This window comes from Sparus aurata, chromosome 8 (genome assembly GCF_900880675.1).
Source record: "Sparus aurata chromosome 8, fSpaAur1.1, whole genome shotgun sequence".
Lineage (NCBI taxonomy): Eukaryota > Metazoa > Chordata > Actinopteri > Spariformes > Sparidae > Sparus > Sparus aurata.
Window position 1 is genome coordinate 4,307,856 of NC_044194.1, and position 17,583 is coordinate 4,325,438.

Sequence of the window (17,583 nt, forward strand, 5' to 3'; positions counted from 1 at the left end):
TCACACAACCTTTACCTTCAGTGAAGCCCAACTGTGAGGGAAAGACAGGAGGAAATAACCAGACCAGATCTCAAAGTGAATATTTTTAGTTGCGTCTGCTTCACGCTAAAATGAACTAAAAGGTGTATTATAGTAAGAATTTTAGTCAAATGTCATAATATAATAATAAATATTATGTCTAGGATATATCTGCAGAAGAAAGTGTAGTGCTCACACATCCTGAGTTATGATTTAACCGTGACAGGACAGGATGCTTCCCTTTAAGGGAGTGTGGGACTGTAGTGATGTTTGGGTTTACATGTCCAGGAGCCATTAATCAGCTCTGTGGGTGCGTCAGAGGTCTGAAGTGAGGCGAGCTCTCACTCTGGAGGTTCAGAGATGACTTACTGAGACATTTCCATATAAGCATGGAGAGACAATCCCGTCTAAATCTCTCATCCGCAGAGTTAGGTCATGTGCAGAAGATGAGCTCTTCCAGATGGAGTGGAGATGTCTCACTCCTCTATCTCCCATTGGATAGATGGATTCTCAATCCACCAAAGTGACCAATTAGAGGAAGTAGGTAGGTGCGGGTGAATGGACTCTAAAAAGGCCCGCACAGGCGGAGAAAGTGGGGTGGTTACTTGTAGATTTCTGAGATTGAAGGTTTCGAGGGGATTTCTGATAGAGCAGAGGGGAAAGCATTGGGCATAGATGTGTGAATACCAGAGTGTGGCCCAGCTGCTCCAAGAACACCTGCACGGGCTGCTAGCTGCACGGCTAACTGAGCGAATGAGCTAACAACAGCTACAGTTAGCAGCAAGAAGCGATCACTCGGGTGACATGCTGCTCATGATTCTTGAGCCTGTGAGCTTTATTTCTCAATGTTTTGAGCATGAACGATTATTAGCGTTATTCTTGTAGTACTTCTGACAAGATGTAAGATCATCTTCACATGGGTTTGTTGTTTGTTTCAAATAATGTATGTGAAGATCAGATTTTGTTCAGTTTTTGCCTGTCAGACTATCATTTTATTTTTGTGACATTAATTGTAGACTCAGGAAATGATGTTGGATCGTGGGATACACTATGAAAAACTTTGTTTACAGAGGCAGCTGGAGTGTTAAAGTTTCACCTCATCCAAGAGTCTTCTTCGGTTCTAACTGTAGAAGAAAGCCCAGTTGCCTCCATGTAGCACTAACTGTAGATTTAGCATGACCTGGATGACTGAGGAGCTTCAGCAGGGTAAAGAAACTTCTATTTTCTAAGCTTTGGAAAGAAAATGAGAGCTAATTTTGAGAAATATGCAAATATAAAGTTTATGACTTTGAGTAACTAATGCAATATGTTTGTAAAATAAATCCTGGAGCCAGCTGGAGCAGACAGAAGGTTCTCTGCAGGAGTGTGGGAGTGTGACCGGATGCCTCAAGCAGATACGGCAGTTGGGATGTTCAAGAAGGATGAAGAGAAACTGAAAAAAAAAACCCTTCAAAATGTAACTCATATCCAAAATCAATCAATAATCAACAGGTTTAAAGTTGAGGTACAATAGTGTATGATCTGCTTTGTCATAAGATATTGTAGTGTTGACAGCTGAAACAGGTGACATGTGGGAATATCTGTCTGAGACAGAGACACCAGAGAAGCCAAACAAAGGAAGTAACTGCCTCGTGATGACTCGATGATACAGACTGTGTGAAAAACCTATTAAAATCCTCCATACAACAAACATCAGCAACTGTAGACAGATATCTTTATTTACACAAAGAGCAGCAGAACAAACATTAAACAGTTGTTCACAAGAACAATGTCATCTTTGTCCGGTTCAGTGCAGGGGAGGGCCAGGACGCGTCCAACCCCCTTCCCTTACTCCCATTCATACAAAGCAGCTCACACACATCTACTCAGTTATGTACAACAACTTAAAGATACATTTTGTGATTGTAAGAGAATACTGCATGCAGAGTTAGAAAAAAAAGAAAAAGTACAGGACGTCAAAAACTACATCCCATTGCTGGTTTCTTATAAAAATATACATTTAACATGCAAATATTGCATACAAAAATATTCTTAATGTAGAAAAAGAACAAACATAATACAAAATATACGGTATGAAAATATATGGCTTAAAAAGACTCATCTGTGTTACAATCATCATTTGGCATAAAATATCTGAGACATGAAGACATTATATCTGAAGTAGATCACTCGCAAGTCGTTACAGCCACGTAAACAAATGAGCATTTAGTGTAGAATACGTGAACCATCGACTGTAGAGTGTTACGAGCAAATACTTAAAAACTGGCATAACTTCAATTCACCCCTTTAATATACAGTACAAAAGCAGAAAATCAATTTCTGTCAGAATCTTGAAGGGAATTTCTTTTAATGAATTATTTCCCAGAGTTAGGACAGTCTGTGATTTCTCTGTTGCCACTAAAACTTAATTCCTCCGTTGATGGCTGTGTCTTTTTCTTGTATTTCTTCTGAAACTCCTGGAAGAGGCTGGAGGTCTTGGGAACAGAAGGCGAAAGCAGAGGGCTATACTTCTTCTCAGGATTTGGATACCATGTACCTATGGAGCAATACAATCATACCGATTAGGAAAAACTGTTCTCGCTGCCTACACAATGATAAAGAAATAACAATTTATGCACAATGTACGCATGATTTAGTGGTATTTCTTACCGATTCGCCTCAGGACAGTCTTATTGGGGTTTCTGTCTTTGTCTTCATCGAGGGCAGGTTTATCTGAAAAGAATCAAAATAAAAAAGGGAGGCTTAGCTGAAATGTTACACTGACAAAAAGACATTTCCAGCCCAAAGCAAAAAGCAGTTTTCTTCTGCTCTGCGCTGTAAACACCGCATTGATTGTGAGACACAATTTTACAGTGCATTATTTGAAGTGAGCCAGAGTTTGTGATCAACAGCAGACAGCCATCCTAAACATGACAAATACTTTAGTAGCTGCTATACACACACACACACACACACACACACACACACACACACACACACACACACTACTAATTTAACCATTTATTAAATTTCTGTACCAAGTCCTTAATTCACAGTATGCCATTTCTGCCCCAAGGGTCTCAGTCAAGTCAAAACAAAAGACATAGGCAGCATGAGACTGTGGGAGTTGTCTTCATTGTTAAACACCACAGCTGATAAAAATCTATCCGTGTGATTCAAGCAGAAATGTTCACAGTTCAGTTCAACATCTCTGGGTTTGAACACTGTTGGAAACATTGGGAAAAATGCAAGAACACAACTCAGTCTGTACTACAAAGGTATATTTGTTGTTGTGGAGAGTATGTCTTTAAGAGAATAACTGTAGAAAATGCAGAGACTGCAGCTTGTAAGTTTAAAATAGTTTATTCACAGAGAAAAGAAAATTGTGTGGGAGTTCCTCTAATACAGAAGAAAGCAGGTTTTTTGATCATAGATAGGTGCTTATTCTGCTTACGACCCAAATGCAATGGGAGGAGGTCGTAAGCTCATGATCTCAGGTCTCCATGTGAATGTTGTATGACCCCCAAACAAACAGTCAATGCAAGCAAGGGCAAAAAACCTTGCAGTATTATGCCAGGAAAATTCCCCCATGATCCCCAAAAGCTTTGAAGAGTCAATGATGGGCGGTCCCACTTGTGCTTGCATTGGCCATGTTAAAGCGAAACTCTCGCCAAAAAGCAACCGAGGCTTTATTTGGGATTGATTATGAGTCAAACCTTCTTGTGAAAGCATAATTACGACGAAAGAGGCACTTTTAAGATTTACCGTAGTTTCGGTTTTAGGCACGTCAATTTTGAACGGGAGTGCATGGGGCAAGACATGCCTCTTTCGTCGTAATTATGCTTTCACACGAAGGTTTGACTCATAATCAATCCCAAATAAAGCCTCGGTTGCTTTTTGGCGAGAGTTTCGCTTTAAGCTATTTACAATTGATGTAAATGTTGGTATGGCAAAACCAATCAAAGTCAGCAGTTGTCTGTGGTGTGCAGTTGTGTGTACTCATTAATTCAATCTCAGTATTATTACTTACTTGGAACAGAGTCATCGGTTTCTTTTCTGTCGTTGGATCCATCTTTGAAGTCGAAGGTGTTGGGTAAGACGCTGAATCTCAGGATGTTCTCCTGGAGTGGCCTGCCAGCTTGACTTCCATGTTCAGTGTTGCTTCTCTCTTGATCAGCAGGCTGTTTGAGGGTGACCACATACTTCCTCATCGTCTCCTCTCTATGTTCGAGTCTGGCAGGGAGAGACCTCCTCCTCTTCTTCTTCAGACTCAAGCAGCGCCTAGTACCACAGTTTGAACTTGAGATCCTTGTTTCAGAAGAAACTGGCAGCCTCTCAGTGTTGGTGGGGCCAATCGCTTCAGCTTTCTTGATAGCAAACCCAGATGAAGAGGGAAAAGTACACTTCCATGTTTTCAGTTTGCTTTGGCGCCTCATTTTAGGTGTTGGAAGACTTCTTCTCCATTTTTCGTGAATCCTCCATTTAACTGACTGTTCTCCTGTCGGGACAGTATCACTAAGCTTTCTCTTCAAGGGACTGAGCTTCACAGAGATAATTCTTGGAGGCCTTGGTACTCCATCAGGCACAACTGCTGGAGATGAATTATATCTCGTTCTGCCCCCAATCAAAACAGACTTGTCTTTTGGTGCTGAGCCAAACAGTACCAATTGTACAGCTCTGCCTTTTGAAGCTAAAAGCTCACCATCAGTCTCATCAGTAGAAACCACCTTACATGTTGAGGGCTCTGAATCCACATCACCAGGGGGTTTGCATTTGTTTGATTTCATAAGGCATGGGAAAGTTCCATCATGACTGCTTTGTCTCTTGCACTTTCTTTGCACATTTTCAAGTGGACTGCTGCAGCTGAAAGTGGTTTGCATTGCCGCCGTCGCACTAATTTGAGTTAATTCTTCTTCCGTTTCCAATGTTGACACTCTACACTCCACATCTGTAGGTGTCAGCTGAGCCTGTCCACAATCCTCTTCAAGGTCTGATACCCAGCTAGAAATCCCACTTTCACTGCCAGGGGGATTGTCAATGTCTTTGTCACTACTGACTGCAGTACATGACTGCCCATTTTCTTGAATACAATCCACTCCAGGGTCCAATTGTATTAAAGTGTCACTGCTGGAGCGATCTCCATCTTTGTTTTCACTCAAAACTATAATGCTCAACGGGCTACTATTTATGCTTGGCTGAGAAATGTTCTTTGGTTTGTTGTCAGAGTATGAGAGAGATTTGTCATCATTTTCAGCAAAGGCAAGAGTCTGACTGAGTTTATTGCATGGTTCAGACAGACTATATGTGATCATTTCACACCTGATGTTCTCCAGGCCCTTGGCTTGATTCTCTCCTTCCATGTCAAATTTGCTACCAGACCAGATCGCACAAATGTCATCTTCCTTTTCTACCACCATCTCTCCTTTGTCGTGGGTTTTTTCAGCACAATCTTTAGGATTCTTCTCATTTCTGCATTGGCATCCACTCAAACGTTGCTTTGACCCCGTAATATTTTCCAACCACTTTGAAAGGCAGCACGCCTCTTCTACCGGACGACTGGACTTGATCTCTGGTTCTGAGGCATTCAATGTGACAGGTATGGCTTCCAGTGGTTCACACTCCACAGAGCTATTCATGACACTCTCTGATTGACTGTCTGTCACCATACTTCGTGGCACATTGCTTTGTGCTTGCTCATAGACAACTCTGGCCTCTCCTGGAGACAAAACTTGGATTTCAAATGAGTAATATGGGTCACTGGAATCATCACATTTTGTTTCGTCAGGGGAGTCGGCTTGTGTTGAAGCTGCACCAGGAGTGGAGGCTCGCTTTTCTTCACCCGAGTGAATAGGTTCAAGCTCTGTTTGAGACGAGATCTTGTCAGGCACCTCACTTGCAATTTCTGCAGGAATGCTTTTGACTGTCTCTACCTGATCTGGCTGCCTCTGACTCTCAGGCAGGTAAAGATGATGCTTCCAAGTGGAGTCTCGCTTTTCTTCACCCGAGTGAACAGGTTCAAGCTCTGTTTGAGACAAGATCTTGTCAGGCACCTCACTTGCAACTTCTGCAGGAATGCTTTTGACTGTCTCTACCTGATCTGGCTGGCTCTGACTCTCAGGCAGGTAAAGTTGATGCTTCCAAGACCAGGGGAAGCCAAACTCTTTATCAATGTCATCGAGCTGCTCATTGACATTCAACCATGAGGATTTGTAAGGCGGTGCTACATAAACTTCATCATCCTTGAGAACATGGTATCCTGTGAGTGTCTTCTTATACCCATGCTTTAGTTCAGACAGTATGACAGAATCTGTTGTTAGATGTTTGCTGATGTATCCAGTGACATCAGTGTGTAGGCTCTTGTACCAGCCTGCCCTGAGCTTACATGCCAAGTTACTACTGTTACCATCCCAAAACAGGTCTAATAATTTGGTTCCAAAATTGAGCACTGTGGAGTTGTTACTGTGCTCCATCTGAGTTTTGTCTTTATCATCTATCAACTTCTCTAATGCATCAAGTGTCCATAGCTTTGTTGGGACAGAGGAAAGCAAAATAACATTGTCATGAGTTGGACTCTCACTTTTGTCTTCATCACCATTTTGTCTTACTGTCACTTCAGAGGCAACTGACTGTTGAGCTGTCATTGCAACACACTGGTCTTCAGTAGCTGGTTCAGATCCTGTGTCATCTGCACATAACTGTTTGTCTGAGTCCTGATTCCCAACTGAATCCGAAGATGATACCTTATTTGGGTTTTGGGAGTAAAGAAAGGATCCTTCTCTGATATACAGATCCTTTTTGTTTTTTGCCACAGTTGGTGAAATAAATAATTTCTCAGGGTTGCTTAAAGATTCAGCTGATGTGGTGTGCTCAGCCGATTGATTCATTGTGTTAGAATAGGTATGCTTGTTGGCAACCTGGCAGCTTTCCTGTGACAACGGTTGCACAACAGCAACAGCTCTTGTGCATGTGCGACCAGGAGAGGAGTGAATGGAGGCGTCATTTGCCGTGACTGATGAGACTAGTACTTCTAAAATATCAATTGGTAGAGATGATTCAGCCTGCTTTCTCTTTCGTGAAATACTCTCAGGCAAATTCATCAACTGAGATGTCTTTTGTAATGCTCCAAATAGACTCCCTTTTGGGACCATGTTACTTTCAGGAAAAATTGCTTTGGCTGCCTTGCCTCCATTTCCATCTGTTGGTCTGACCTCTCCACAACCACCTGATGTTGCTGTGACATAGACATTTGGTGCATAGACATTTGGTACAGAGCTTTGCTGTGGTGCATTCATGCTTTGCTGCATCCTTGATACAACACTGTTAGACAAGGATAGTCCAGAATTGAGTGGTAATGATGAGGAGGCATTTGAGTTATAACTGTTAGTGATGGTCTGTGTCACAGGTTGCATATTTGGATTGGACCTCTCTGTGCACGACCTGCGTAAATCATCCTCTATTCTTGCGATGATCTGGGACCTTAGTATTTCCTCTTGTGTAGCAGCAGCAGCGGGATTGAAGGGAACCTCATTTGTTTTGGACAGGAAACGATGAGTTTCATGGTTCATGTTCATATTTCTTGAGTTGACATTAGTTTGGTACTGTTGAGTCATCTGCCTCGTGCTGGAAACCTGCTCTGTAGTTCTGTAATTTCCGACAGAGTGAGAGACAGCCTGATTATAAGTTGGTAGAGAGTTGGAAGAAGAGAATCCATGCTGAGTGAGATTTTGTCTGTGATTCTGGTTATGAGCAGTCTGCCTGTTGGGTGCACTGGTATAAACCATCTGTTCATTTGCCTGTTGGTTCCAACGTGCCGACTTGTCTTGCTGAGGGTATGTAGTATTTGATTTCATCATGTTTGGTGGAATCTGGCTCACTGAACTGACAAATCCAGTGTTGGAATGAAAACCTTGCTGAGTGGCAACCTGTAGTCCATTCGTGACACAAGGGTTTCCACTTTGCGCATTTGTAAATGAGTCTTGTAGATTGCCCTGCATCACTTCCACATAATAATTGTTAGTCTCCCCTCCTGCTGCCAGCTGAGAAGAAACTGTCCGATGAGGAACTCCTGAGTTCTGTGAAGTCCGGTGTGAAGTCAGTCTGTCAGAGTAAGCTCCATCACGAAAGGTGGAGTGAGCACTTTGTGGTGGTCGGACACATGTGCTTGAGGAGTTACTTGCTGTCCCAGCTTGCTGGATCCACATTGTAGGTGAGGTAAGCTGAGTAGTACTTTGTTGTGATTGAGTCTCCCCCCCTGCTGACAGCCGAGAAGAAACTCCCCGATGAGGAACTCCTGAGTTCTGCCGGTGTGCCGTCCGTCTGTCAGAGTAAGCTCCATCACGAAGGGTGGAATGAGCACTTTGTGGTGGTCGGACACATGTGCTTGAGGAGTTATTTGCTGTCCCAGCTTGCTGGATCCACACTGTGGGTGAGGTAAGCAGAGTAGCCCCTTGTTGTGATTGAGAGGGTGGTCCAACCTGTTGGTACTGTCCATTCATCCATGCAATGGACTGCATTTTTGTCCTCCGTTAAGCCTTGTAGTAGGTCAAAGGAGGTACCTTTCCTGAAAGAGGAATTTAAAAAAATAAAGTGTCATAAAACAAAAATGTATGCAGTGACAACATGTTTAGTGCATGCAGAAGAACCTGGATCCTGCTCCAACACAAAACGCTTTTTCAGAGTCTATCAGAGTCAGAGAAAATGTTCAAGAAATCCACTGGAGTTGTGCAGAGTCTGTTTCAAAAGAGATTTTCATGTTCTCTCAGACAGGAACCTCAATAAACTCCTGATTCCGGAACCAAACTGAAGTTGATTTCTCATGGCTCCTGGTTACCTACTCTTGGAGATCTTGCTGAGTCACTATCTATTTTCTGAAAAGATTCCTATTGAGATGTCTTTCTACTGGTGTATATTCTATCCTGGGGTTTCAGGGGTTTGAGATCAGGCCTGGGCATGTCTGCCCATGGTTCTGGACGTTAGTACCCAGCTCCTCTTAGTTCAGAATTTATTGTGGGGTTTATTTGTTTCTAAACATTCCATTAGGCTCATCCTTAAGAATTGGTAGGGACCATTTTATAGCCCAGAGGTCATAGTTCTCTGTGTAGGATGTAAATGGGAGTCATCCTATTCGCTACATCTTTAAGTGATGAAAATGGAAAATGTTGGCACGCCATGCTTAGTGTGCTTTGGACCTGATCAGTACAAGCAGCAAATGTGATAAAACATGGCAAATTGTGACAGAAAATTTGCAGCCTTTTGTCAGGTTGTAAGTGTGAATATTTTGCAATCAAACAATCTGTCCCCTTCCATTCTAAGTGAGTGAAGAACACAATGCCATCAACAAACTCCAAACTATTTACACACACACACACACACACACACACACACACTGATATACTAAAATGTGTAAAATCAGTATGATTTACTAGTGTATGGGTTACAATTGGTGAGTCTTAAGTCTCACTTAATGGTCATCCTCAATGTGTGGGGAGTCAAGAATAAAGCTAAAAGAAGATATACAGTCTGGTACAAAAGTAGTTTATTGGGTTCTACAAGGGACCAACACCAACAAGCAATGAGTCGGTTCCAGGAGTGAACTGAACAAGTCCCTTCTGTGCTCCTGCTTTTATGCTGGTGGAGGCCCAAAAGGGTTCATAAAAGCATACCCATATGGACCAATTCTAATGATGGATGACATTGCTTTATTTGTCTATGGCCCCTTTTCTAGCACACCCAGTGCCTGACTCCATTAGCTTCTTACATGACCCAATTGTACTTTAAAAAGTAGGCTATAAAAGGTCTGGCTCGTATATGATTGAACGCTTAGCCTATCAAAGGGATGCACTAGGTACTTAGAGCTGACAGGTGTTTAACTATAAAGAGACCAAACAGGCTTGGGCTCTCCTCCACAGCGCACAGCTAGGCAATCTAAACCTTTTGGGTGATAAATAGGCACTCTGCACGTTTTATAAAACCATTTAATTATTAAAATATTTTAATTAAATAATTTTTAATTCAGCAAACAATGTATGGTAGAGAACATATCAGGATGTGAGAGGAGGGGAGGTTCTCTTACACCTGTGTCAAGGGTCATAAAGTCACATGAGGGGCAATTCCAATAAAACAGCCAATGGTCAATGCCCTTGGAAAGGCAGTATCAAGACAAACATCGGGTGGGTCATTGTTTTGGGAATTTTGTAACCACTGTATTTAAGTCAGACACTTTTGAAAGACTGCAGAGGACACCTCTCTAAATGCTGCATGTATTAAAAAGATTTGATTAATCACACAGAGTCTAAAATTCCTCAGAGAATTAGCAACTCTCTACCTCAACCAGGAGAATTCCCCTTACACATACAACATCATTCTTTAACTAAAATATAGTTTTCAGAATTTTAAGACAAACCTCACATTACAAAGACTCTGATAAACATTTGGTTTACTTATTCCCTGTATCACAATCCGTACAACACAGGATCTAACAACACAAAACATTTCCCTTGAATTTCAAAGTGCAGAGTGTCAGCCAAGGTCAGGAACCACAGCTCACTGCACAGGTCACATGGCTTTTTTGTCAGCAGTAGGTGAAAAGCTGTACAAGAGTTTATCCACACTTCATGTCTAACAAACATGTTTCCAAGTGTTATTTATCTGTCGATGGCCCAGGCACTTTATAGGTGGATGCGGTATCAAACGTAATGAGCAGCATGCAAACGCAATATAGGCCAGGAGTGGAGAGACCAAAAACAGTGGCACAGTAAAAATGTTTTATTATTGTGGAAGAAAGTATTTGATCCATCCACCACTGAAGATTTAATGACCATCTGGGGAAGGATGCTTGCCCCATCTTCAACAGAGATATAACAGACACATTTTCACACCAGTTTCATTATATAACTATTTCAAGTGGGAATTCTGCTGTTTAATATCCCAACAGTGAACAAGTATTGAATGACGGTACGCTGGGACAACTGTTAGTTATATTTTTTCACATGATGCGAGTTGACTTTTACTGGATATTAATTCATTCACCCATATAGCGGGCATGAAGTACAATAGGACATACATCAGGGTTTTCCCTTCCATTATACGGCTTAGGGGTGGCGCCCAAGCATCTTTGCCTCCCGCCTAAGCAGGGTTCTCCCCAGACGGTGGAACAGCGCCGCTATACTCCGCGCGTGACGGTGATGAGCGTCCGTCCGTCCCCCGGCTGACGGAGTTGATGACCGTCTGGCCGTCCATCCGTGTCCCCCCCCCGGACTGACATTGACGAGCGTTCACACCCGCCCCCCCCCACGCCCCAACACTAAAAATTTCTGGGGAGAACCCTGTACATGGAGAGGTAGTTGGTCCAAAGATTATTGTAAGAGTGGATTTTTAACTCTTGGTCCTGTGAGACTTACATATTAACTTAAATTGTTGTCAGAGAAAAATTAAGGGCTTCATTGTCAAAGCTGTACAATTTTACAAAAAGAAATATTTCACTGGCAAACAGTCGTTTTCAGACAGAAAAATTAACTAAACCTAACTAAGAAGGAAGAGCAGGAAAGGTTGCTGACAGTGATCAATTCCCAGTGCTAATTTTAAAACAACACATTCAACGCTAAAGCCCTCCTAAAATACATCGATGGAAAGCCCATAAAATGCAGAAAATACCTCCTGATCTAAAAGTGTCAGTCAAGACATTGCCATCAAACGCATGACAAGGTCAAACACACTGTCATGTTCTTCCATAACTACAAAACCTCAACTGAAGCACACACATCAACTAATCAACAAGAAATGGGTTGGTTGAACGCAAAGACAAACCAAAAACAATACTCATACTCACACTCTAACATCCACCCCATGACACATGGCAAATTTCTCAATCAGCACAACAAAGATTTGTAAATCTTTGAGCAGATTTTTTATTTAAATTTTTTTAAGTTACGTTGGGCCAACTCCGTAAATTGCTCATGTGCACGTGTCTGAACCAGTTCGAACCAGTTTTAACAGCACTCTACTGTGCATCCGTCGGACATTTTGTGAATCGAAAACCAAAAAAACTTGACTACACACGGACCAAGATGGATGTTAATGTACGTTGGGAATTCACTGCTTTTTTCTTTTTTGGACAACGATTTCGAGCTGCAGATTTTCAGCTAGTTTGCGGCACAGTGTTCAGATATGTGTGGGAGCTGACAACAATTTTGCTCAAGCAGGTAATCCATTTGTGTTTTTACTATTATCACGTTAAATTACATTAGCTCAGACTGTTTTTTTTACCGCACGTCTGCTGTGGCTAAACTTTTTTGCTTTGTAATCTGGGTTATTTAGTATTTTACCTGTCTGGTTTAAATGCCTGACAACTGTGACCTAATTGCTATGCACTAACAAACCGTGTTATTAAAGTGCCTGACTACTGTGACCTAATTGCTATGCACTAATAAGTTGTACTTATCCTGTTGATCAATGAGATTTAAACAAGCATTACCCCCTTCGCTTTGAAGGGTTAATACATTTGTGAGAAAAGCTAGGATAAGACAAAGAACAAAGAGTGCCTTTTGTAAGAAGAGGCCAAGGTTACATGAGATTATCAGATGATGAACACATGTTAAACTAATTTTTGCCTGCACGCAAAATAATGTCTTTGAAAAATAATAAGTAACAATTAAAAGCATGAGGCACAGCCAAAGGTCAGAGCTGCTGACAACTGAGTGATGAGGAAAGTAAGACTGTAGAGGGAGGTCCTCTCAACAGGGGCAATGTCTCCATGGATTGGAAGTAGTGAATATTTTTAGAATCAAGTGTTTGTAGTGACCGAGATCTGAACTCAAATGTACACCACTCAGTTTAGAGGGCCAGCTGTTCTTTTCCGAGCAGTTGGGAAGCAACCTGCAGTCCCAGCTAAGCCCTGTACTGTATCTTGTGTAATATGGAGTTGACAGGGAAACCTATGTTTGAATTAAAGTTGTAATTGCCCCTGTAAGAATAAAGAAATGACTAAGTGATGCCAGTTGCCACCCAGGGTGCAAGGGAGAGAGGGGCCTGGGCATGACACCTGTGACTTTTCAAAAACCCATACTGAAATGGGCATTTCACACGTTTAATTTTAATACAGAAGCTAATAGTGGAAAGCCCGTATTGACCATGGTAAAAGAAGGAAGGCCCAGGGGTGTGGAAACCCCCCTGGATTGTTGAGACAAGTAGTTATCCACTACATATTCCACCGATTATCCCATCAATTAATCGAGTAATCTAATAAAATCTTTTGTATTATTAATCAACAATACTAAATAATGCATAACAAAAATGACAGGCCTGTTAAATTATTACTCTTTTGCAATTTAACACAAATTAGTTTCCACATGCTAACATGATACCTAGTCATACCGACATCAGGCTACAGCCTCTATAAAATACCATACGCTCTAACTAGCGATGGTAGGCTACGAATTAACTAACATCAATGTTTACGCTTGGTGAGCTGGTGTTAACAGCGGGATGCTTTTGGATCAAATGTTGAATCATTGTTGAATCATTACATCATTTTGGTACGTCAGTTCTGCTTTGCACTAGACACATTGCATTTTGTTATCTTCTTTTTTGCGTGTGAAATGATCCCAAAATGTGGACATTCTCCGTCTTTTACTGACAGTTTGTTGTGCTCCTTTGACTGGCATTTTTAGAAGAGCATGAATATACTTTCTTATAACAGAGACAGACACTTTGGCACCAGTGCTGCCCTGTGCGAGACCAGGCAGTTGTATTGGAAGGGGACACCGTGCTGCATAACATTCCAGACCTCTCTACTGCCTTGGCATACCTCTTTGGCCTTCTGTATGCCCTCAACATTGATTATCCAAAACAGATGAGGTAAACCTTCGAAGCAATTCAGACCGTCTTTTTGAGGCTTGGTGGCTCTCGATGCTCGCAGTGCACACGGTCTCTGAAAACAAAGCTTTTACTGTGACTGTTGATGGGGTTCTTTAGCCTGTTCTAGTGTCTTGTGGTTACACTGTGGTTAACGCTCATGTAACACAAAATAAACCAGTTTACAGCCATGTCCACACTATTCCACAAAGGGCCTGTGTGGCTGCAGGTTTTCTTTTCAACCAAGCAGCAGCACACCAGACCTGACTCATTTCATCAACTGATTTCAGTCTTCGGAAAGTTGATTGGTCAAACGGTGTGCTCTTGACTGGTTGGAACAAAAACCTGCAGCCATGAGGTCCTTCGTGGAATAGTTTGGACATGCCTGAGTAAAAAAAAAAAGCTTTTGTTCACATGTAAATTCAGAAGCCATGGCGGAAGATTCACCCTGAGTGTTACTAGTGTTACAGTATGCATGTTTCATGATCTGCAACAATGTGATTACGAAAAACCCACAGGTATAGAGCAAATTATTATTAACCTTACTGTTCACTTTTAAGCTGAATAAATATTTCAGATAACATTCAGCTATAGACTGTTTTATTACTTACCCATCTATTGAGCATTTTCCACACAGAATTACAGCAACATACATTTTGCTTGATTTATAAAAAGGTAAAATGTAGCCTATGTTTATTCAACAAGAATATTTGTGTTTGGTGAATCTGGGAATTTATGCCATTGAGGTGAATAATTGTTTGTTAATTCAACAAAAAAATCTGTTTAGTGAAGGTGGAAATGGCATTCAAGCAAGACTTTCTTTGTTAGTCTCACAGGATTAACCTAATTGGGTGAATAAGAAGATCCAAGTTGGCAGAACTCTTGGCAAAACTTAAAAACCTTAGTAAAGTCAAAAACAGCGGGCAAAAGTTGAGAAAACTCAAAAATCTCTTGCATCCTGTTGCCTTTATATTTCATGCTTTCTTAACTTCTTCTTTTTTACAGTGGGTGTGACATACATGAATTTGACTATATTCCTTAAAAAATACTGAATTTATAACAAAATCTTGTGGTCAAATCACAAAGCATGTCTGCTTATTTGTTAGGCCTAGTTGTCTCCTGGCTTCAAAATAAGCAAGCATTAAATAATCATGTTCAAAACATACAATCACAATTAATATTCTAAGATAAGAATGGCAGCACTCATGAGTGAAGAATTCCCACATCCCAAAGCAGCAAAGGTCTCCAGGAATTCCAGGGGAATTCAAGTGTGCCCAGAAAGTGGACCAAGGCCTTAACAGAGGCTAAATGAACAGAGAAGGACAACAAAGCCCTCTTTCAAATTAACTAAGAACATGAACACAAAAAGAACTGAGTCCCTTTGACTGTCCAATGGTCCAATTTTTGGTTCCTATAAAGAGTGAGACTGAGTTTTGTTCCTTTAAGCAGGAGTACATGTGAAAGGTGGAGAATCAGACCCAAGTAGACTTAAAATGCTGAAATATGAAATAACCTCATTTAGATTGAGCCATACATTGTTTAAAGAGGTGATATGATGCTTTTTGGGTATTTGCCCACCATGCCACAGGGAGTTACTCTCTCCCACAGAAAACACTGCTCCTGCACTGCCTGAAATGCCTGGTTTGGAGTACAGCCTTAACTTCTGTAACTTATCTGTGTCAGTATGTAACAGCCACTATATAAATATGTGGATGTTTTAAAGTGTATAGCTATATACGGTCGGGATGCACAATTTGGCCAAAAAGTGACATTGCAATTATATTGACAATTTTTGCAATATAATTACATTTTAAATCACAATCATTATCATGAAAACTATTAAAATCATTATGATTTGACATTTCTCCCGGTCTCTGCTAAACAAACATGATAAGTACATCTGGAGAACAAGCTTTGTAGACCAGTGCATCTCTGCGGCGTGACAACATTTCATTAAAACACTGTTTTCGTGCGATATAGGATATTGCACTTAGTCATATTGCGATTTCGATGTGGGGATTAATGGTGCAGCGCTAACATATGTTTGTACCACAGCTATGGTTACCAAAATGAAGCATTCAAAACATGGTGTGCAAAGGGATGCTGCAGCAATGCACCATGACAAAAATCTGTTGTATTTAGAAAATAAAAGTACGTAAGCCTTTTCTACAAGGACCCCCAAATCAAAGTATGAACCTGAAATGTAGCATAATGTGACCTCTTTTCAAATATAAATATATGTTTGGGGATCCTACTCAACCCAATAGTCCACATTAATTGAGAAAAGTTATGCTTAATGAATCACTGAAAACTGTGGGGATGCTTGAATACCTGAGTGTGAGTGAGCTTTTTTCCTCCACAATGGTTAAGGTTGTTTTCATTTACGAGGAGCTGTGATTCAGTGTCACTTTTTATTTCTATTTTTTGCTAGTTGGAGTATTATGCAAGCTGATAAACTGTTCCTACAAACTTAACGTCAAGTAAGCTGGGACAGTAACTGAGCAAGGGCTGCACAACTTAACACATAATAATCGAAATCACAATATGACTAAGTACAATATGCACATCTTAAAAACTCCATTATTTTAGGTAAAACTGTGTTTTTTAATGAAATGTTGCAGTGCTGCAGCGAGCCACATCATCATGATTTACTAGTTTTTCAATGACAATGATTGCAATTGAATCACCCATAATACTCGTGAATTATACTGCAATTATCTTTCAAAAATAATTGCAATATCACTTTTCTGAACACGTCGTGTGGCCATAAACTGCGCAGATAACATCCAAAGTCTCAGGTTTTCAAACTCATCACGAGTTAGAAGTTGTGTCAGTCGTGTCTGTTGCTTCAGAGAGTGATAACGAGCTAGCAAAAGTGTATAAATCAAGGAGAAGAAATCAGTTTAACACAGTTTAGCCCTCCATAACGGGAGACTGTGTGCACTGTTACCAATCAGTTCAACCGCAGGCTAAAGAAGTTAGCTAAAACAACTTACTTTGAAATTAACGGTCGTTGTATTCCGGAGTCAGCGAAAAAGAAAACAGCGCTCCTCTTTCTTCTTTCCCCTACGTGAATACATCCACATGAGATCCGTGCCGAGCTGCTGTGGCACACGCTGGCCGAGATAATCCCACTTCTGTCGGTGTGACTCGGAGGAACTAGACCGTCCGACATCCAGCCCGTGTTCGTTCGTTCGTTCGTTCACTCACTGCAGGTTCAGCAGCGCCTCAGCCTCTTCTTCTTCTTCTCCTCCTCCTTCTTCCACTACTACTTCTTCTTCTTCTCCTGTGGCGCTCTCAAATCAGCGCCCGCCGTGTGACGTCACCTGCAGGAGGAGGACGTTAGGTTAGCTCGTGCGGACAGTTGTTTGTTTTCCTGCTGCGCCACAAGAAGGAGCGAAACTCCTGCGTTTAAAAGCTGTCCCACACTAAACAATGGCGGTCTCACCAGCAGAGTGAACTGTGGGTTACTTCTCTGGAGCTCCCCTTGTCTTCTCCTTGTCTTCACCTTGTGCTTGTTGGTACTTCCCAGCTGTTGGTGGCCTGTTTTTAATGAGTTCCCTGCATTCCTCAATGGCTGATCTCATCCACTAGGCACAGACTTCTGGGGCTCATCACTCTTAAAAGGAGGAGAAGGAGGAATGCAGTGTCCAAAACCTGAACCACAATACCATCACCCTATTTAGAAGTGTTTAACAAGAGGCCTGCATTGGATAAACACTAGAGACGAATCCC

General features: G+C 41.4%; 1 protein-coding gene across 2 annotated transcripts; it reads right to left on the minus strand.

Annotated features, from left to right (window-relative positions):
• Positions 1-1,715: 1,715 nt before the first annotated feature.
• On the minus strand, positions 1,716-17,583 carry amn1 (antagonist of mitotic exit network 1 homolog (S. cerevisiae)). Of its 2 annotated transcripts, XM_030426796.1 has the most exons (4): positions 16,845-17,566; positions 4,028-8,557; positions 2,668-2,730; positions 1,716-2,554 (listed from the first exon to the last, which is right to left on the minus strand). In XM_030426796.1, exons 2-4 carry the CDS (start codon positions 8,508-8,510, stop codon positions 2,373-2,375), a joined length of 4,728 nt encoding a protein of 1,575 aa, XP_030282656.1. In that variant the 5' UTR covers positions 8,511-8,557; positions 16,845-17,566; the 3' UTR covers positions 1,716-2,372. The 2 variants fall into 2 exon arrangements, 1 of the variants encoding a protein (XP_030282656.1); XR_003984977.1 differs by lacking the exon at positions 4,028-8,557 and having other exon boundaries at positions 16,845-17,583.

Coding starts and splice junctions, on each gene's coding strand:
- amn1 (XM_030426796.1), bottom strand. CDS start 8,510: ATGCAGTCCATTGCATGGATGAATGGACAGTACCAACAGGTTGGACCA. Junction 2,731..4,027: donor AACCGATGACTCTGTTCCAA/GTAAGTAATAAT, acceptor GATTCTTTTCAG/ATAAACCTGCCCTCGATGAA. Junction 2,555..2,667: donor GACTGTCCTGAGGCGAATCG/GTAAGAAATACC, acceptor ATTGCTCCATAG/GTACATGGTATCCAAATCCT.